The sequence below is a fragment of the Pseudoliparis swirei genome, chromosome 15 (genome assembly GCF_029220125.1).
Source record: "Pseudoliparis swirei isolate HS2019 ecotype Mariana Trench chromosome 15, NWPU_hadal_v1, whole genome shotgun sequence".
NCBI lineage: Eukaryota > Metazoa > Chordata > Actinopteri > Perciformes > Liparidae > Pseudoliparis > Pseudoliparis swirei.
Genome location: NC_079402.1, coordinates 20,576,662 through 20,598,307, shown reverse-complemented (window position 1 = coordinate 20,598,307; position 21,646 = coordinate 20,576,662). Strand labels below are relative to the sequence as shown.

The window sequence follows — 21,646 nt, the reverse complement described above, 5'->3', positions numbered from 1 at the left end:
ATAGCTGATAATTTGCCATTTATGACGTGTTTGTTTAGCTGAGAAAAAAAGCATAGTATTGGTTTTTTTGCACATCACAAGCAAAAAACCTCATTAGTTGCTTTTAAAACTATATATTTTAAGTATTTAGTATTTAAAATGCATAATTCCAGTACATCTCAATACAATTACTAATGGGATGCTCCAGCATTGGGCATCGCACTCGCATGAAGTGTGCCGAACTTTTTAAATCGGTAACAACAGAGGCTCAGCTGTCCTGACTTCAACTCCTCACAAAGTTCCAGAAACATGTATTAGTCCTAAACATTTCATGAAGGATGATGACATAATCAGGGTTATCTTTTAAACTTCAGAAAGCTCCTTTCGGTGGCCACAGTAGAAATAAAACAACGTTTGCATTCTGTATTCCGCTGAATTTCAAGTGTGGCATGCCCCTTTTAATATTTTTATAACATTGTGTTCTCTCAATTAATGAATAATGTATGCTTACAAATATAGGTACAATAAATGAATTACTTGAAATATATGTGTGCTGATGTCTCTCATGCATTTTAAAGTGTTGGTTCTATCAGCATTCAATCAAGTGTTGAATTGAATATCATTATATCTAATTGATGTTCGACTTATTATTCCTTCTTGAGCAGTTATTTCACCAACAGCCACGCGGTGGTAGCAAAGGCGCAGACGTCATGACGCACGAGCGCGCTCCTGAAACGTACGCGTGCGTGTGTATGTGCGCGCGTCCTCAGGTGTTCATGCGCTCGCGCCTGTTTTCGGGGTGAGCGTTAAGAGCTCTGTGCATGTCAACTTACGCCGGAGAGAAACGGTTCAACAAAAGGTACGTGGCACGTGTGAAATAACTCCTTATAGCTTAAAGAAAATATATGTAATGTTGAAATAGTAAAAAAAAAAAAAAATTATAATAAATATTCCGGTTTCTTGACCTGTCAAAAGTAAGGGGAAGTTACCGTTGACCGTGCACTCCGCGAGCTTCCTAGCCACGGGGGGAGTGGGAGGGTCTGCCGTCGGGCTCCACCGCGGTAGTCCCAGTAGTTGTAGCAGGGAGGTGGAGGTAACCATTACGAGTGAGTATTACTGTCACCTGCAGGCGACTGGACCGATGCAATGATACTCACGCGCAGCAGGAGTCCTCTTCTGCTCGCCGTCACCTGCATGTACTTCTCGGGAGGTTTGCTTTGGTCCTACCAGGAGGAGGATGCCACTCTCGGGTAACCGCGGGACGTGTGTTCCAGCCACTTGCACGAGATGAAGGGGGAAATATTTGCTCAACTTTTCACGTGTTTCGTTTCGCAGAGAAGAGTGCTCCGAGAATAAGATCTCTACGACGAAGTACCCCTGCGTGAAGTCGAGCGGAGAAGTCGCGACGTGTTACAGGTAGGAGTGATTCACGTGGTTAGAGTTCACTTTATAATGGTGTGGAATTATCACGCTGCAGCCCCTTGGAAGGGAGTGCAACATGTAGCTCTAACTGATGTAAAATGTTCCTTTTTATTCATATTATTCACAGCAATAAGGTTGTTTAACCCTCCTGTTACCTTCGCATTTACTGACATATTTTACCCTCGGGGTCAATTTGACCCCAGCAATTAAAACCTCCAGAAGATTATTAGAATTAACATTGTTTCCCAAGTTTAAGTGTGAGGTACTTTATGTTTGTTTGTTGACTACCTAAATAGCCCTTTAAATATATAAAAAAGTTGATATTTCTTATATGTTTGACACAGTGAAAAACAGCCTGGGGTCAAATTGACCCCAAAGAACACCGACATTAAACATTGAATGGGGTCAAATTGACCCTAAAGGTAACAGGAGGGTTAAATAGGTGGAAACTCTGGACACAGTTGTGCCTTGAGAAGCATGGAAAGATAACACAAAACCACTCGAATGTGTTGCCTGAGGCATGTGATTTATTTATTTTCAATTAATCTAAATGTTTATATGAGTTGTAAAATGTCTGAATCCTGCAGTAAAACTTCATGAACCTTCAGATATTATATCATCATGTATCTGGAAATCAAGGAGAGACATGGGTAGATTTCTGTTGTCATCATCCTTTTGTGAATTTAAGGGAGCATATCAATCTGAGAATCCACAGGCCTCCATATTGGATTATTATAGTCTTGACACTGGTTTAAATTATTGCATTTCACAGACACTGTGGACACAGCGTCGCAGCGAGACTCCTCTCAGGCTACGGATTAAGTTGTTAGAACCTAATCTGTCTTCATTGCGAGGGGCCACCTCACAGGCATCATGAAAAAAACGGGGAAATGTTTTTGGTCAAAATTTAATTTAAATATTCCCTACGTTCTTCCCGAAGGCCAATTTAATAATTTAGGTATAGAATAGTTTACAGCAGAAAAGTTTGACAGACGTTTGTAATCTTTTTTGATTTATACAAGCTGAAAGTTGAATCATATATTAAAGGAGTTAAACTTGATATATGCTACTTTCCCATACCCCCCATGCGGCTTGCAGAGCTCCTTTGAGATGTATTTATTAAATGATTGACAAGCTGTTGAGATGGGTGTACTGTTAATTATTAAGGAAACGAAATTAAACAATTTATTTCGGAACTCATTTTCAAACATTTTGTCAATAATCTTGATTCATGGCAAATAAATTTAAAAATGTCTGTACGGCCTTATCTGGGAAAATGAATCGAGAACTAAAGTAATGTCAGATTGTTGAATATCTCCTTCAGAAAATCTTTCCAAATGCAGACTGTGAAAGGATATATATATATACACACTATATATATATATATATAATTGTTATATGTGTATATATATGTATATAATTATAATATATATAATTGTTATATGTGTATATAATTATTATATATATATATAATTGTTATATATATATATAATTATAATATATATATATAATTGTTATATGTATATAATTATAATATATATATTGCATCACCTGACAATCTGCTGGCCGTGGTACACGCACTCCGTGACATCCTGTTTGATCCTCAAATCCCAAACACATTCTGTACATAACTATGTTGGTTTATGGTTATTGGCTGGTGCCACAGTTGTTTCCCACAATGATATTGTAAGCAAAGAAAAATGTTCCAGCTCCGAGCCAAGACGATGTAACCCAGAGGGACATTTCAGTTCACCTGCCCGGTGTGAGTTGATGACTGGCCATCAGCCCTCCCATGGTTAGTAGAGAAGTCTTATTGTAGTGCCAAAGATTAAGATTAATGATCTTAGTTTGATAAGATGAATGTGGATGTTGCGTCATTTACCAGTACAATTGCGCCTTGGCATGACTGAGATGCAGTTCAAGGGGAAACAAGCGTGACTTAAATTGGCAAGACTGTTAAATTGGCAAGAAAATATGGCATTCATTAGGCTCTCTTGAGTATCGAGTGTGTCGGCACATCCCGGAACATTTAGTTACTGTTTATATATATTTTTTAAACTGTCATAACAATGTAAACGTGGTGGCTTGTACACACAGGTGGGCTATAGGTGCTTGATGGCCGAAAGGCCAAGGGACCAACAATGTTTTTGGGGGGTTTTGGGGGTTCAGTTTTTGTTTAATTTTGGTCTGTAGAACAGCAGATGTCAGATTAGCGTCAGTTTGCATACTACTGAAGCTTAATGGGGCAAATATTGAGGTTGGTTAGCTTCTAGAAAGGATGTTTAAATTATCACTAAACAGTTTATTGACTGATTTAGATTTAGCTTTGGTGAATTTGACCATGCAAATTTCACTAATTTGCAAAATAAATATAAATACTGTACAGTGTTACGGTGAATGCCAATCCCTCATCTATATGGAGTAGTTGCCAGGCTACCAGCAAAGACTCCATGAAGTCACTGTTTTCTGCCAAGAAATACACGTGACCCTCTGAAACAAGAATAATGTTGAACTTTGTATTTCATACACAAATTTACCATAATGAGTGAAAGAGCTGTTGTTTTAATAGTAGTGCAGTGGGGGGAAAACGACAACAACAATGCACAATACTGCCCAAATACAGCAACACAAACAACTTCAGGTCAGAATAAAAAAAATAAAAAGTTCTCATTTGGGGATAAATGTGAAGTAATCCTCTCTCCATAGGCAAATAAAGTCCCCCACATTTCTTCAGTCATTTTTGAAGAGCCTTTAAATGCAGAGCAGATCGTTAAAAGATCGAAGACAATTTAGTTTTTCACATTTAGTTTTTGGGACAAAATAAACAAACTAGATGTAAGCCGTCCACCCGTCAGCTTTAGAGATGGACTGTGTGGCTAGCTAGTTTCAAGTGTTCATGCTAAACTAAGATAATCAGAGGAGAAGACCGATGCCACTCTCAAATGTGTCTGTTCAATATACCGGCAGCTCACTCTCGGCAAGAAAGTGATCAAACGTATTCTAAAAATATCAAACATGTCAGAGGCATTGAAATCCAAGTCTTCTGTATAGGTCTAGTGGCGAGCTCAGGACCACATGAAGGACTTTTTAAACGGTCCTCCTCTGACGACGGCATTCCACTGTGTGCACAGTTAAACATTCATCCTCAGAGCATTCGTCTTATTGTGAAACGGCTTCATCGGAGACGGCGGAGACCCAGAGAGTATGTGTCCCAGAGAAGTACCAGGACCTCGGCTGACGTATGTCTCTGACAGTGCAGGCACATTTTCCTTCTCGCCGCCTTTCTGGGATGTTTTTTGTGGAGACTCTCGCATGTGGGTTCTGTTGAAGGATTCAGCATTTCCGGTCTTAAAAATAAATGCGTACATCTGTAGTTTTACAGGGTAAACTAGAACGGGCACTCGATAGAGTGCATACCTTCGCATATCACAAGATTGGGCATTGGATTATGAACATGTTGGCATTAGTTGCATGCCAATTGGATAACAATTGACCGCGCGATGGTAAAAAGAAGAGTTTGACCTTTTCATGACCTTGCCCTTGACCTTTGACCCGATCAATCCCAAAATCAAATCAAATGGTCCCCACATAATAACCAAACATCCCACCAAATTTCATGCGATTCGGTTTAATACTTTTTGAGTTATGCGAGTAACACGCATACAAATAAATAAATACACGGCGATCAAAACATAACCTTCTGCATTTTCAATGCAAAGGTAAATATAGGGTTCAATATGCTGGACTCAAAATAAGATGTGAGAGGTTGTGCAGAGTTTTTGTTCCAGAAATTGAACTTGAATTATGACTGCCTTTGATTGCACACAAATGTTCTCCTGAAAAGCCAAGTAAGTGTTAGATTGAAATGATTAGGTGTGTGCTGTTGGTTCCAATTTGGCAACAACTTTAGTGTTAAGCGCCGGTCATTCCTGTTGTTTGTTTTTAATGTACCTTTTAGAGATCCATTTCTCAACAGCATTGACGGTAGTAGTATTCAAATCTTTATTACGTTGTTATTTTTTTTTCCTGACATTGATATTATCATTGTTCATGTAAATCATTCTTTTTATCCTCAGTGTATTTTTTCACAACGGTTGCTGCTGTTGAAAACATAAAACGTTCACTTTCGGTTCCACACCGAGCAAGATTATTGACTTAGCTGGGAAAATGCACTGAATGTATCCCAGAGGAGGTTTTTTATTTGAATCCATGTTGCAGATTTGAGAGCCTTCCAGGTTTTACTCAGCAGTTATCCAGCTAACTTCATAATCCTGCTTTGTGAAAATAGCAACTTGTTCAGCTTTCACAAGCTCCTTTTTTAAGCTAAATCACTTTACCGCAGATAATTATTATATTTCTGAACGGTTACGTACTAAAGCTTGGTTGTTTTCATGCGGTTCAACTGAACACAGTGCATGTAGTGTAGCTCACTCTGAATGTCCACGTTGTTTCTGTTGCGGAGATAAAGTATCATCTGACGTCTCGAGATGAGAGCCAGATCCAGTGTGTTAACTATCAAAGGTTAGAGGCACATTAATACTCTTTGTTTATAACTTCTGTTGGGTGACAAGAGGGTACATGAAACGGGGATTACGTTGGCTTGATTTGTTACTTTAGCATTGAAAATGCGGAAGGTTATGTTTTGATCGCCGTGTATTTATTTATTTATTTGTTGCCGTGTTATTCGCATAACAAAAAAAGTTTTAAACCGAATCGCATGAAATTTAGTGGGATGATTGGTTATTATCTGGGGACCATTTGATTCGATTTTGGGATCAATCGGGCCAAAGGGCAAGGTCATGGAAAGGTCAAAATCTTCTTTTTACCATAGCACGGTCAATTTGTATCCAATTGGCATGCAACTCATGCCAAAATGTTCATAATTCAATGCCCAATCTTGTGATATGCGAAGGTATGCGCTCTACCGAGTGCCCGTTCTAGTTGTGTATGTGATGTCGGCCTTACCTGCCCTGTAAAGGAAATGCTTCTCTGGGAAATAAGCAGAAGGCAGTGAGAGTGAGTCTTTCCGCTCTGCAGCTGCAACAGTTATTTGAATTGATGTGTGGCATTTGTAATTGTGGCTTTTGTTGTTTTTCCAAATAATTTTGATGGAACTCAAGCATTTTGCTGCGTTCTCTCCCCCTTTGTCCTCGGCTCCCGTTTTCCGCTGCTCTGGAATTCTGGTTTACTGCGGATAACATTTCTTCAGCCCCCTTGTGAGACGTGATCGTCCCGATACTCCTGATGCACGGGTCCAAACGGCTTTGTTTGTGTGTGGGGAAATGGCCCCGTCAATTCATTCCAATGAAATGCATGGGAATGCGTTCAGAGGAAATTGTTGTATCTCTCAATTGTATTTACTCCAGTTCTGCATTGTATTATCCTGAATCCAGTGGCCCAGATGTTGGTAAAAAAAAAAAGTCTATATATATATATAAATGGGCCTTTTTGATATATTTATTCTCAGTAAATCTGATTGTTCAACTTGGCTACAAAAGCTAAAAGTATTTCTTGTTTCCTCAGTTTTCAAATCTGGTTCTCGCATCAAATTTACAATGTATTCTAAACCTTGGAGTAATCTTCTTCGTTGGACTTGTGTTCCTTCTCCCGATCCAAATAGCTTTCAACGCGAGATCAAGACGAGTGACTTTTCTGTTGCCATATTGACATCCCTCCAGTGACCGGAGCTAAAGGAGTTCAGCAGGCCCAGTCAGCCATGTTTCCTCCTTGTGGACTGCTACGTTTCTTATGCCACTATCATTAAAAAGTAGAATGAGTCTCGATTGTGTCGACACGATACACATATTGTGGCATATTTCAGAGAACATGTAACTCAGTTTAGCCCCAAATGTCATCTTACGAAATGATTGTCAACCTAGCCATGGGCACACATCCACTATTTTAATGAAGTTATTTGATAGTTTGGAGTCCCTTGCTCACATTGAGGTTCCTGATATAATTACACATAAGCTGATGCAGTGTGATTTAGTTACGAAGCACAAAGAATATTTCAGAATGAAAACCCTCATCTGGAAATCTGATGAGTGCACATGAGGGAGGCGGAAAATGTCCAGTAATTTAAAAATGACTCTTTTGCTCTCATTTCCAGGATTTAGATGTTTTTTTTTCTTTTTTCCTACAAATCCAATTATCAGCCGCCTTGTGCGCTGCTGGGTCTGCGTCTCAGAACCAGTTTCTCGACGTGATAAGTATACTTGTCTTGTTTGTACGGGAAAAAAAGAGCAGCAGTTAATGTCAAAAGATGTTGTCAGATAACTGTAAAGCAAAAGCGCGAGCCGATGACACAATTTCTGTTGTTCTGTTGTCAACGATGTTTTGGGGGTTTCTATTCGAGGGCTTCCAAACACACACAGGCTACGTGCTGAAGCAGGAATAGTTTTGGATTTATTGAAACCCCATCTGGAATAACTAACAAAACATTTGACTGAGGATTGTAGCTCAGTGGGGTAAGAGGGCCGTCCTGCAACCCCAAGGTTGTAGGTTCGATCCCCGCTCTCCCCATTAGTTGCAAGTCGAAGTGTCCTTGAGCAAGGCACTGAACCCCCAGTTTCTTCCCGGGCGCATCACTGCAGCCCACTGCTCCTTAATAACTAAGGATGGGTTAAATGCAGAGAACTAATTTCCCCTTGGGGATTAATAAAAGTGTATATTATTAATGTTAGGAATGACAACATGATAAACTATTGCCGTTTTGAAGACAAAAATGCATCATGAAAATGTAAATAAGGTTTCCGAGGAAGGAGCATGGAATAAGTCCAATCTGTTTCTCAACAGTTTACTGGAATTAAACTCGGTAGATGCCGAGTGAGATAAGGCCGATGAGATCATGCCAATCACAAATGCCTGAAATGATATTCAGCACCTGGCGCTGGTCCCCAGCATGTTGATACTCTCGCGTAATCAGAGAAAAGGTGAGTGCAAACTGTATGAATTCCATAATTATATTACACCATATAGTATACGATCTCTTGCTGGTCACAAATCTCGCTGAATCGTTGTGCTCTAAAACCGACACGACCATAAGATATGACTGATGTATCCCAAATCCCTGAAATGATACGTAATATCCTGTCAAAGAAAATACATCGACATCTGTTTTCTATCGATATTCAGAAATAGAACGTGTAGCCTGTCAACTGCAGGCTGCTGTGTTACAGACGGAGGCTGCACTGCGGATCCAAAGAGCTGACGTAAGCATTCATTACTGCTCTTTGGCTCCTGCACAGTGGATTGTTAAAATAAATCTAAATGGCACACGGGAGAAGGTCAACTGTCAGATTAGGCGGATGAGCCCAGTCCGTCTGCTGTGGAATACAAAAACGCATGCATTAAATACTTTGAATTTGAATTCTTATTAAGGTGCGTTCACACCAAAAGCGAAACTATTTTTTCGCTATTTTTTTTAAATATATATATATGATATTAATGTCATGAACCCAAACACGAGGGCGTTAGTGTGTGGGACGTCCACAACAAGTATAAAGCAGAACTAGTGGGTAGTTATTCCGTGGTGGATGAAGGAGATGATAACGGTCTTTACGCAGACGAGACACAGAGTTAAGCCCCGCCCCTCGCGGAGCGTCTCGACGCTTATGGTGAGAACACAGTGAACAGTCGAGCGAGTAAACTCGTTTTGGGCGACGCGAAAAATCGCTAGATATATCACTGACTTTACCGTGACTATAAATTGGAATAAATTGAGTTGAGAGTCCGTGGGGAAAATGTTGACTTCAACAGGTCCCCAAAATTAACTTTTAAAAACCTGATGCTGCTAGGTTGGGTTTGGTAGAAATGAACACGACTTGATTGGCGTTGGAGCAACAGCATGGTTTAGTTAAAATGTCTACATTGTTAAGTTTGGGGCCAGTCGTCAAAGTCAAGGAATGGCCATTGTTGTTGTTGTTAAAAACGAATGACATTTACTGTCTGTAGGAAATGGGAAACGAACTGTGGTCTCCTGGAGCAACGTGTTTTGTTGGGCACGACTCGTAACCGATACTCTTTCGGTTTTGGGACAACTTCTGAAATAACTGAAACTGTGGTCTTTCTTAAGAAGACGGTGTCCCCTTTTCCAGCGTGTTACTTTCTCAGTAGGTCAGAAACCAGAATACAAGAACGAGTGGATGATCCTGTGAGTTTAGATCTGTCTTTTTACTAAAGCCCTTTAGTTGGAGCACCGAAGGCCCAAGTTCAGAGTTTATGTGCTTATAAAACGTCTTTAAAAGCCACTAGTTATGTTTTCAATTATTTTAATTATCATGCTCCACACAGGAAATAACTTTAATTTTTCCAGTTGTTACCTCAAGGGGACATCGTAACAACAGGGTATTTGAGTCCATTACTTGATTATTTAGTTATTATTTCTTATTCACACTTGATGTATTATGTGCCTGTGTGTGCATGTCCCACTTTACCCTGCACAGGTGATATTTTTTGTGCATTTCTGAGCAGAAAGACCTCATTTTAAACTCGTCGTTACTCAGATACACGCCTTGCTTTTTTTATTATTGTTCTCCTTCTTTAAACCGAAAAACATGGTGCAGTTCAAATGTTGTTCTGACATCATCACACGAGTATCTGTCATGCGTCAAAGAGAAACCCCCCCAAGGTAATTTACAATGAAAAATAAAAACGCAACGCCTCAAAACATCGTTCTTTCCTAAATATACCAGAAAAACATTTGAAATGTTCTTCTTTCAACAGAAGTGGAAAGTATTGTTTTTGTCCTTCAACTTTATTTACGAGTATCACTTGTTTTTTCCAAATGCTTTAACCCGATAACCTTTCCCATAGAAACATTATTGCTGTTGATAATGATAATTCACAGCACATACACCTTGGAGCCAGACATCACCGTCCGTCACTTTATGGTGTCGCACTTTGCACCTTATTATGAACAATATTGTTGAGTAATCTGTCTTTAATATACGAGTGTGCTGCTGGAGGTTGAACTGTGTTGTGAGGGGGAGGCAGGTTTCTTCAAGACGGATATACAGCCGTCATTCATCGTTGCTCCCGTAGGGGGTGATGTTTTGCAAAACATTAAAAGCATATCTTTACCGTTTTATTTGACATGAGATGTGAAAGTGCAGTTTTAAGTGGCGATATTCCCTATAAGGGAAAGGACGAATTCGTAACGGCACTCGGGGAAGATGCAGCAGAGGGTCAGTTATCACCGTGAGAGCCGGGGAGGACATGTTAGTGTTGAGGAGAATTCCTGAGTGACGCATGAACAGCACAAGCAGCAGCAAACATCCTCTCTCCTCTCTTATGCCTCTGCTGCATTGCACTTAATGAAGTAAAGTGATGTGATATACATATTCATTAGGTATTCATTAATCTGTTATAAAATCACCAGGACAACCAATATAATCCCACATCATTCAATTTCCCATTTACAAAAAACTAATGTCTTTGCCTTTCTTTTTTCATATCTTTGTGTAATTTTTCTTTCTTTGATTAATTAGAAACGCACTTTTATTTTCCAATTCTAATCAAACGCATCATTTAAACATTTTCAGTATTCGTGACGGTCATTTTATTTGGTTCCTTTGCACTTTGCCATCTCTTTTCCCTTTTTGAAAGAAGAACCGAATATGAAACATGCGTTTACTGGAAAGACCATGACTTTGAGAGTTCTTTCTTCATAATGTCTCCTAACGAGTTGTTTAATTCGAGTAGTTTGACAACTGTGCTTTAGACGATTTTGATCTGTTGCCCAGAGTGCACATTCTCCAGCACTGAACAGTAGTGAGCCAGCATTGAGGAGGACAGGCTGCAAATGGAGATGGATGATCTCCCTCTGTCTTCAAGGGCATGTTCAGGGTGTGGGATGAGCTGAAAACCTACGGTCAAAGGAAATGAGGACTTTAAATGGGAAAATAAATCAATTTCAAATGTAGAACTACCGGGCATTCATCTGGCCTCCTTGCACCTAATAGTGTATTCATAAGTCATTCAAATCACATTTCATTTGGCAACAGTAAAAACCAAAAGATATGTATGAAATTAGCATCTGTGTTTTATGAATGACTGCTGGTGTTTACGAAACCAAATTAATTACAAGATCGTAGTGGTTGAGCTTTGAGTCCGTGTGTGTGTGGTCCGTTTCGCGTTTAAACTTAACATTTTCAGATCGCATACATTTTTTTTCTCCCCTCTTTAACCCGTGTATCGACTATTTTGTTCAGATATTTCGGTTTCTTAAAATCACACTCTTGTTTCCTTTGGCCGTTGCTCGTGCTCCCATCTGTTTCTTTCCATGGAGGACTGTAGTGTGGTCACGCTGTGGCTTTGCAACAGTGAAGAGATGTGGTGATATGTAAGACACAGGCTGTGCTTCTCCGCCTCCAACTCTCCAGACTCGAGACCGCTCTAGTTGTATTCAAGATGTTATTACATTCAACCCAGACAAATGTATATTCAAATAACATTATTGCGTCACCCTGCGTACAAACGGTATTTGTGTACCCCCTGCTGTGAAACGGGATCTTCTCGACAAGTTCATCAGCTAATTGAACGCAATTGGGTGTGTGGTGTAAACGTGATGTGCATTTTCTTTTTATTCAAGTTGTTGGGCCATTTGAAGCCTTAATTTATTCCCCCTTAAGTGAAAGTAATAAACTGCTAATTTATCAGCCCTGAAGGACAGCAGCTAGCCAAAGAAAATGTCCTCCGGCACCAGTGAACACATACCCCGTCCAGCCATGTGAAATTGTAAACAGCTGCACCATTCAATGTTAATAGAACATTTTGGGGAAAAGGCTTCATGTTTGGAGGCTTTTGGCCGTGCAGATGTGGCCCCTTCCCTTGAGCAGGTAGAGACATGCTGATTGAATTACACGGATATGTATCTTCCCTCTTGATGTGCCCTCCTCTTTACATTCGAGAGGCTGGATGGGTTTAATTCTAAAGGAAACATGGACATTGATAAATGTTGTTTTAAAATTGTTATCCGAGTTGGTTAATGCCGGCTAATTCAATCCCTCGACAGAATATTCAATTTCACGACATGCAAGTATTAAAATGACATGAATCAATAAAGCCTTAAGTGGGGTTACACAGGTTGCATACCACAAAACTTCATGTCATAAGTCCATATGGACCAGTGTAAAGGAGAAATATACTCGGTGATAAGCTCACATAATGATATAATAATCTCCAGCCATGACACGGCTACATGGAAAAAATACTGTTAACCAACTGAATTACTTCAAATTGAAACACTCAAATATTATTATTTTTTACATTTTTGCAGAATACAATTGCTTTTATAAAGTTTAGTTGACAAAAACTATTCTCATTTGAGTCCTTTTTTAAATTCATGTTTAAAAAGACCTTGTTCACTCTATAGGACTCTAAGGCTTATACGAAATATCCAACATTTAAATTTTCATGGAAATCCATCGAGGTACACTTCGAGTAAATCCGTAAGATATCTGTACAAAATGCTGTCCCAGTTCATTGAATATCTGTTGAGATATTTCTCAGGGAAAGGGGACGTGTCCACCTGCTGAGTGCACTAATAGAAAAGTCAGGAAGTGTCTCTTGGATCCATCCGACAAATGTCTGGACACGATTGCAATGCAACCCATCCAATAGATATTTCAGTCTAAGTGGTGGACCGACGGCAACGGTAAAAAAAAAAGTGGAGAAGAAACGGGAATCCAGCACACAATCGCTCAAACACACGTGACAGTAACTGTTAATGTGAGCTAGAGAGATCAACATTCATTGCATCTGGTCTTCTGGACAGCAAGCATAGCTTTCTAAAACTTAATGTAAGCTCTCAAGTGTGATTGTTGTTAAGCCTTTTCTAGGTCCAAGGTAAATAACTGTCAGGGTTCGTACGGTCATGGAAAACCTGGAAAAGTCATGGAATTTTTAAATGGTTATTTCCAAGCCTGGAAAAGTCATGGAAAAAACGTAAGTCATAACAGTTTTGGAAAAGTCATGGAAATGTGTTATATTCACATGTTCATTTACGCCGAGTTTGAAATAATTAATATGTTTTTTTTAAAGAAAGACGCTCAAAATATAAGCCGGCGTACGCTCTCGATACGCAACATGTTCTAAATTGTTCATGTTTATACCGAGATTTCAGTTTGGCCATGGACATTTGGTTTAAAGTCATGGAAATCCATCGGTCAAAATGTGTAAGAACCCTGACTGTATTGATTTATCTCTCCCGTATGTGGCTTAAATGGATTGTGTATTGATTGTTGTTTTTTTTTAGAGCTCTTTTGGAAATTGTACTATATTTCTTGTTAAATCATTAGGAGGAGGTGGTGACACAATAAACCAACTGCAACTACTTAAAGGTTTTAGCTGAGGGGGGAAAAAAGAACATCTGCTTTTTACATCTTAATCATTTTTAATACGGTTGGAGTGAACATTACATTTCTACATTGTGATGAAATATATGACTTTTTTTAAATGCCAAATAACCTCATAAAATACTGTTGATTTTAGTTCACCTTTCAGGAGGCCAGTACTTCAGGGATCAGTTTTCCTCAAGTCATTTGAACCATTTACATAGTGTCACCATTAATTTTGCGGCCAGTGCATCTTTTTTTAGCAGCTTTTTTTTTTTCCCACTCTGGAAATGTAAAGACCTGTTAAATCGGTTTATAATAACAAATGAATTACATGACGAATAATCCCGTCACGATTCTTTTGACATTTCCCTGAAGCGTAGGTTGCACGCTTTCACAGTAACATTATTTTCTGAAGGGGATTGGTGATATCTGGCTTGTTTCCAGAAGAATAGTTGAAGATAGAAACACATGGAAAGTCTGATGGCGGTTAACAGACACACATGCTATGTATAATTACCTTTGCATTGAAAATGTGGAAGGTTATGTTTTGATCGCCGTGTATTTATTTGTGTGCTTGTTATTCGCATAACTCAAAAAGTATTAAACCGAATCGCATGAAATTTGGTGGGATGATTGGTTATTATCCGGGGACCATTTGATTAGATTTTGGGATCGATCGGGTCAAAAGTCAAGGTTAAGATCATGAAACGTTTAAAATCTTATTTTTACCATAGCGCGGTCAATTTTTATCCAATTGGCATGCAACTAATGCCAAAATGTTCATGATTCAATGCCCAATCTTGTGATATGCGAAGGTATGCGCTCTACCAAGTGCCCGCTCTAGTTTCCTAAAGTGTCAATATCATTAACATCAGACACACCTGCAGCTTTTTCAGCAAAAGTTAATATCAATTAAATTCACATCAAAAACATGATAAAAGAAGCCCGATTTCATTCTGGATTACACTACGCCTTTTTATAGCGTGTGGTCCGAGTCAAATCTCTTTGCTTGAGCCTGGAACACCGCTGAGGAAACTCAGCAAAGAAAGGCAGTTGCCCGGGCTGCCAGCGTTCTCGCTGACTGGTTGTGTTTTGGATCCAGCTGTCCACCAAAGCCGAGCCAAGCTGAAGTGCTTTTGCAGTAAATCGCATTGGAGAAGAAAAAAACCCCGCCCGTTTTGTTGGATTATGTTGCAGATGCCGGCGCAGCAGGAGTGCAGCGCGTGGCCAGAGTGTCTGTTTACGGCAGATGGATTGCAGAGTTCACACGGAGAAAGGTCCCCGTTCCAAGCGACCCCTTTCTGCCACACAAAAAGTAACCGTGATTTAGTTGCCATGTATCATCACAATAATGCATTTCTGGCTGCATATTGGTCAGACGCTTTGTTTCCTGTTTTTGATTTGGGGCGTGCATGTGGGCTCACTGTGAGCCGCACATCCACGCCAAGCTGCCACAGCCGCTGTGGCTCTGTTTGCCAGAACACTGATTCATATGATTTACATTTGTTTTTAATGAATAGTCGTTTCTTTTTTGGGAAACACACTTTCTTTACTGCCAAGAGTAAGATGAGATTGATACCACTTTGATGAATATGACATATGAAGCTGGAGTAGCTTGTTGTTTATACACTTTGTAATTCCATTCGTGATGTTAATTACTCGTGAGCTTTCAGGGGGACAGGGAGACGTATTGTGTTACCGTTGACGGTTGTTTCCCTCTGTTTTCTATCTTTATGCTGAGCTAAGCTAACCGGCAGCTGTAGCTTCATATTAAACATACGGATATAAAAATGCATATTTTTGGAAATTTTCTCAATTTTAGGTTCCAAATGGGTAACATTCTGTGTTGTTTTAAAGGAAAATGTAAGTTGCACCTCGGTGTGCTTATGATACACTGCAGAGCGGTATTTTTTTTAACTTATGCAATCTCATCATTGAGAAAACAAACTTGTGTATTTCTCAAAATATGAACTATTCCTTTTTGATATACTGTAATGACATACTGTTCTATAACGAGCAGCAACAGTGACTTTATAGTGTCGCTACATGCTCTGACGACATGTTTTCCAACTTTAAAAAAAACTTTTACCAGGCCTTCCCATTTGTGTTGTGTCCCAAAAGAGAACAATTAAAATAAAAGGGCGAGAATTAAAAGCAGAGTTTTGAATTGGTGACATTAAATTGAGCAATCCTTTTGGACAATGTAACCAGACTGCTTGCTTGTTTTCCAATGAGGGGCCTTACTGAGGGGTATTGTACCGAAGCCATGGGCTGTGCACACTGAGTTCAAACAGTCATTAACCAATAGTTTATGTTAATGTACCATGTCAGTGATCAAATGGGGCGCCATTATTTCTCTGGGCAGACATATGCGCTCACCCGCTCTACACAGAAGAAACGGCAATTCATTTTAAATGTTGGGGGGGGGGGATTTTATTTAAGAAGATATTTGTCATGTGAAAGGCCAAATAAATTGTGGCACAATATATCACTTCTTCTGCAAAATGTAAACAATGTAGTCTATCTAGTTTTACATATATATTTTTTTATACCTCTTATCATGCCTCTGTAGCGTGGCTTCCTTATTATATTTAAATTATTGTGTTATTCGCATAAGTCAGAAAGTATTCAACCGAATCGCATGCAATTTAGTGGGATGATTGGTTATTATCCGGGGACCATTTGATTAGATTTTGGGATCGATCGGGTCAAAGGTCATGGTCAAGGTCATGAAAAAGTCAAAATCTTCTTTTTACCATAGCACGGTCAATTTTTATCCAATTGGCATGCAACTAATGCCAAAATGTTCATAATTCAATGCCCAATCTTGTGATATGCGAAAGTATGCGCTCTACTGAGTGCCCGTTCTAGTTAGTATATACATTTGCATTGGGATTACTTTTCGTGTGCTATCCTAACAATTGGATACATTTCTGTTGACTTAACATTATTTCATATGTAATACTTTGTTGGTGAGGACTGCAGCATAGTTGGACCATCCAGTCAGTATTCATGACGGGGTCCACACTCTTGTCATGTGTTTTGCATATAGTCGCTCTATTGAGTCATTTACTCTTTTAGCCTCATTAAACTCCCAGTTTGTGTTTTATGGATTCCAATCGGCTGATGCCGCTGTGTGCCTGCTGGATGTTGTTGAAGTCGGTTGTTTTCTAACATTAACCAGTTGTATAATGTAATAATAAGTCAGGCCTGTGTGTCTGGCAGCTTATTTTGGAGTTCTTCTGCCCATTATTATCTAGAAATGTCTTAATTAAACTTGTCAAATATATTGAATTAAGTTTTTTTCAAAGTGAATCCTCAAATAGCAACTGGTGGAAAAACTCGGTGCATGTGATTAGTTATACTATATGTATGTAGGTATAATATTCTCTGCAATAATCGCCTTTGCACAATTACCAGTGCTTATCACATTATATCTTGTGTTTTCTCAGTACAACACCAGATACTGTTGTATATTAAACTTGTTGAAGTATTGAGCCAGTAACAGCTGGCTCCATTTCATCCTCCTTATAAAGTTCAGAGTTTGCATGAAGCTCTTAAACAGCTGAGTTATTGTTGGACCCTTCAGTCTGTGAAATGTCCCTTTAGTCTTGACACTGAGTTCCACTGCAAAGTGCTCTGGGGTTATAACTCGACAGCCGGTGTCTGTAATGGCCTGCTTCCGAAAGACGGATATCGGCTTGTGGAAAAACATATTTCTCCAACATTGTTTACCTTTTATGGCATCTCCAAACAATTGGTCTGTAATTACATTATAATTACTGCTAATAATGGGACATAATATCTGAAGTAACGCATTTAAAAGAGGAATGTTGGTGCATTAAGAATCATGACAAAGTCTGCCCGATGTCGGATTCCTTCCTCTTCTGAGTATTATTTTTAGCCGAATGCATGACCTTTCCAAGAGACGTTTTTGGAAAACACAAAGGTATCCACGGAGCCTGAGAATGAACTCTCTGTCCTTTTTTGTTTTTTTATTGTGTCCATATAAACTTGTTCTCCGTGGGGGTCGTTCTTTTGGCTCCAGCACTGGCAGAATCTAACTGTCTCTCTTAATATACTGTGTTTGGTTTATTATGGAATTGCTAATGTGTTGCTTAACTTTATCTCTGTTGTCATGACCACCAGTGTGTGCTTACAGAAAAAGAACGCATTTTGACATGCTGGAGTTTTATTTCCAAATGACATAATGTAAATCGTGCGTGCGTGGAGAGGGTTCATGTACAAGTAACAGTTAAACTGGTTTATTCAAGATGACTTATTATTTGGTCATAGTGTCGTGTTTTTACTGCAGAGTGAGTTGTGATGAGTGTAAAGTGACGTATGTAGGTAGTTCTTGATAACGAGTGAGCCTGCTGTGTAGAGTCGAGTGAGTTGACCCGTCTAGTGGTCAGCACACAAGACTAAGTAGGCAGTATATCTGTAAAATACCTGAAAGATGAACAGCTGTCTTGTGCATTAATCAAGGTTCAAGGTTTTTTATTTGCCATCTGTGCCTAGACCAGCAGTCCAGACACATCGGGATTATTTTTGCAGGGTTCTCCGAGTCAGAGGTACAAAACAAACACACTATAATAATAATAGTAACCGTAATAATAAAATTAATATACACTCTAGAATGCCAGTGCTCAAGTTTGACGTGAAATTAGCAGCTAAAAAGAGAGGCAGAATCCCTTCTACCTCTGGATGAACTGGAGGCTGGAGGGAGCCACTGCTTTCTTTGAGTTATTGTTGATGAGGAAATGGCTGATATGGACACCCTTCCCCCCATATGTGGGGCTAGAGGCATAATTAGGGGATAATTAGAACATAGTTTTGAGCTAATATCATAATGCTGCAGAATGTTCACATATTGCGCTCCATCAGTGAGAAGTTTAAACCTTTCAACTGCATCATTTCAAAGAGATGATCATCCTAAAAGTGCTTCTTTTTTGTGGGGCAAAACTAAACTTTTTCAATTTTGCTGTGTGCCATCTTCATTTCCTTTGTAACCTGTAACATGTCGACTGATCACACGTGTGGCCTTTATTATCACACCAAATGTATTCAGTTAGCCCTTGTGGTTAAAGATAATCCCTTTTTAGTTTGGGTATGCCATTTTTGAGCTGAGGCCTAAAGATGCATTGTTACCTTCGCATTGAAAATGCGGAAGTTTATGTTTTGATCGCCATTTATTTATTTATTTATTTGTATGCGTGTTACTCTCATAACTCAAAAAGTATTAAACCGAATCGCATGAAATTTGGTGGGATGATTGGTTATTATCCGGGGACCATTTGATTAGATTTTGGGATCGATCAGGTCAAAGGTCAAGTTCAAGGTCATGAAAAGGTACCAAAAAAGTGTCTGCGGCGAAGGTATGCGCTCTACCGAGTGCCCGTTCTAGTTTCCAGACGGTTTTGTGCAAAAGGCTGATAAGGTTGTGATTTTTTTTTTCAATTTTGCAAAATGCTTGACTGTATAAACACGAGCCACCGTGTCCTGACGGCAAATCCTCAAATCTTTACAAAATAAGTGAATTATGAATTGATTTGCGTTTCCTTGATGTCGCTCTTAATCCACACGTTTTAGTGTCTGAGTTGTGTCCTCTCCACTCCGACAAACATCTCCTTTTGAGCGGAATGCAGACGTGTTATTGTATCTCACTGCTAGACAAATAAGCCTCCACTGAGCAGACTGCGCGTGTTGTCAAACAGCTGTGTGTATTTGTGTGCGATACCCTTTATTTTTTGTGATTGCTATCCCTGTAAGAAAGAAGAGCATGCTGGGATGTGACGAAGAGGGCCTCTCATGCGAAGGTGCGTGGACACTTCCTGTGGGGGCCACATAACTTTTCCCTTCTCTGATGGGGGCCGGGGTCAGTGTGTAACAGAAAAAGTGACGATCGCAGGGGTGCCTAAATGTAAACATGTATTCAGAAAAAGCCACATAACCAAATATTAATAACCTTTCCGGGATCTTCACACATTCTATTTGTCAGCGGCTAGTCTAGGATCTGCGTGGCCAGACTGGAAAAAAAATCATAATGCGTCTGGTGTTGTTCAGGGGGCCGGGCCAAATGTGGAGGCGGGCCTTAGTTTGGGGACCACTGGACTAGAGCGTTATCCTTGTGCGAGTTTTGCTTCTGCTATAGTTACTTCCACTTGAATCCACGTACGTCAGTGTGAATAAGTGTGTTTCATCACAAGACGAAGCCGGGTCGGTCCACCGTGTCGGTTCAGGGGAGGTCCGCTGTTCATAAGGTAATTAGAGTGCTTGTGGTTCAACCCGGGTAACTGAGGTCAGACTAATCTAGGTCTAGATTTCAGGGAGGCCCCCTGTAAAATGATATGCATCACTGGTCAAATCTAATAACCTTTTCTTTGGGCAAAAAAAAGGCACAGGTGGCAAAACAATCCGATTGTCTGTGATGTGTGTATTCTGAACAAGTGCAGGTCTCGGGCTTCTGAATGACATGTCAGTCAAAAAGCAGGAAGTGTGCGTGTGCGGGCACGTGACTCTGGAAGCTCATTGAAATTCTTGTCAAAGTGTCATGTGTGCTTTTTAGAAAGCTTCCACCCCCCTTGTTCCCTCACTCATGAATATGAATGAAATCCGCACGTGTTCTGAATTTGGTTGCCGATTTGAATAAAGTACACGAGCGCCTAACAAGCTTGCCCAGCGTTGTTTTCGGAGCCGTTGTGAGAAGTGCTGAGGCTCTGTGCATAATGACTCGGCGTGGGCTCGGCGTGCGCCGAATATTAAAAAGAGCTTCATCTCTAATTACCCGCGAGTAATCTTTTGGAGAGGATTGTTTCTGGTGGATGCCAAAACATCAAAGGCACATTAATCTCGTGCTCTTTGACTGTCCCCTAGTGTGTCACGGTGGACAGTGATTTTAGACGGGAGCTGTTTTTCCGCCGGTCGAACACGGTGAGACGAGCGGAGCCGGACTATTAGAGCCTTCTTGTTGAGAGGTGCATATTTACAGTAGATCTTGCATATCAGGTGTACGTATTGTACCTTTACTATACTACTACATCTCAGAGGTACATATAGACTTTTTACTATACTACTACATCTCAGAGGTACATAGACTTTTTACTATACTACTACATCTCAGAGGTACATATAGACTTTTTACGATACTACTACATCTCAGAGGTACATATTTACAGTAGATCTTACATATCAGGTGTACGTATTGTACTTTTACCGTACTACTACATCTCAGAGGTACATATTGTACCTTTACCGTACTACTATATCTCAGAGGTACATATTGCATTTTTACTGTACTGCATCTCAGAGGTACGTATCGACTTTTTACTATTACGACTACATCTCAGAGGTACATATTCAATTTAGCACTTATCACAGGTTCATGTTGTAGTTTTACCGTAGTACATATCAGGGTTACATAATGTACTTTTACTGTACCACACCTCAGAGGTACATACTGTACTTGTTATGCTATTAATTCTTAGGATATATATCCAATACTAGTCCCGCAGTGGGGACATTTAAAAGATTACAACAGTAAACCGGGTAAAATAAACACAAGAAACATAGTGAAAATAAAATGAGAAGTAATATAAACCATAATAATTCAATAAAAAATCAATGCCGGATATGGACTCAGCCAGTCGTGTCAATATAAACAAAGCTGTTTGGAGAAAACAATGTCCCTTTTGATTTAGTATTGCTGTAGCAAAGGTAAGAGTTAAATTCACTCTCTTCACAAAGACTACATGTATGTGTTTCTTCATAAAGAGTCAAGTTGGCTGTTATTATGGGGAAAGCGTTACAGTTTTACATCAAGCTACTGAAACACTTTTGTAAAGGTGTATTTGGACTGTGTACTAATTGCAGACTCGACCATTGACGCATCATTTTACTAAGAATTT

At 39.6% G+C, this 21,646-nt stretch overlaps 1 protein-coding gene across 3 annotated transcripts in view; it reads left to right on the top strand.

The window, feature by feature from the left end:
* The first annotated feature begins 744 nt into the window (after positions 1-744).
* Positions 745-21,646, top strand: part of ccbe1 (collagen and calcium binding EGF domains 1) — a 37,675-nt gene continuing 16,773 nt past the window's right edge. For all 3 annotated transcript variants that reach the window (XM_056433104.1, XM_056433103.1, XM_056433102.1), the window contains exons 1-3: positions 745-838; positions 1,109-1,229; positions 1,315-1,395. In XM_056433104.1, the coding sequence (XP_056289079.1) occupies positions 1,126-1,229; positions 1,315-1,395 (185 nt within the window). In that variant the 5' untranslated portion in view covers positions 745-838; positions 1,109-1,125. The remainder of the gene's footprint in view (positions 839-1,108; positions 1,230-1,314; positions 1,396-21,646) is intronic.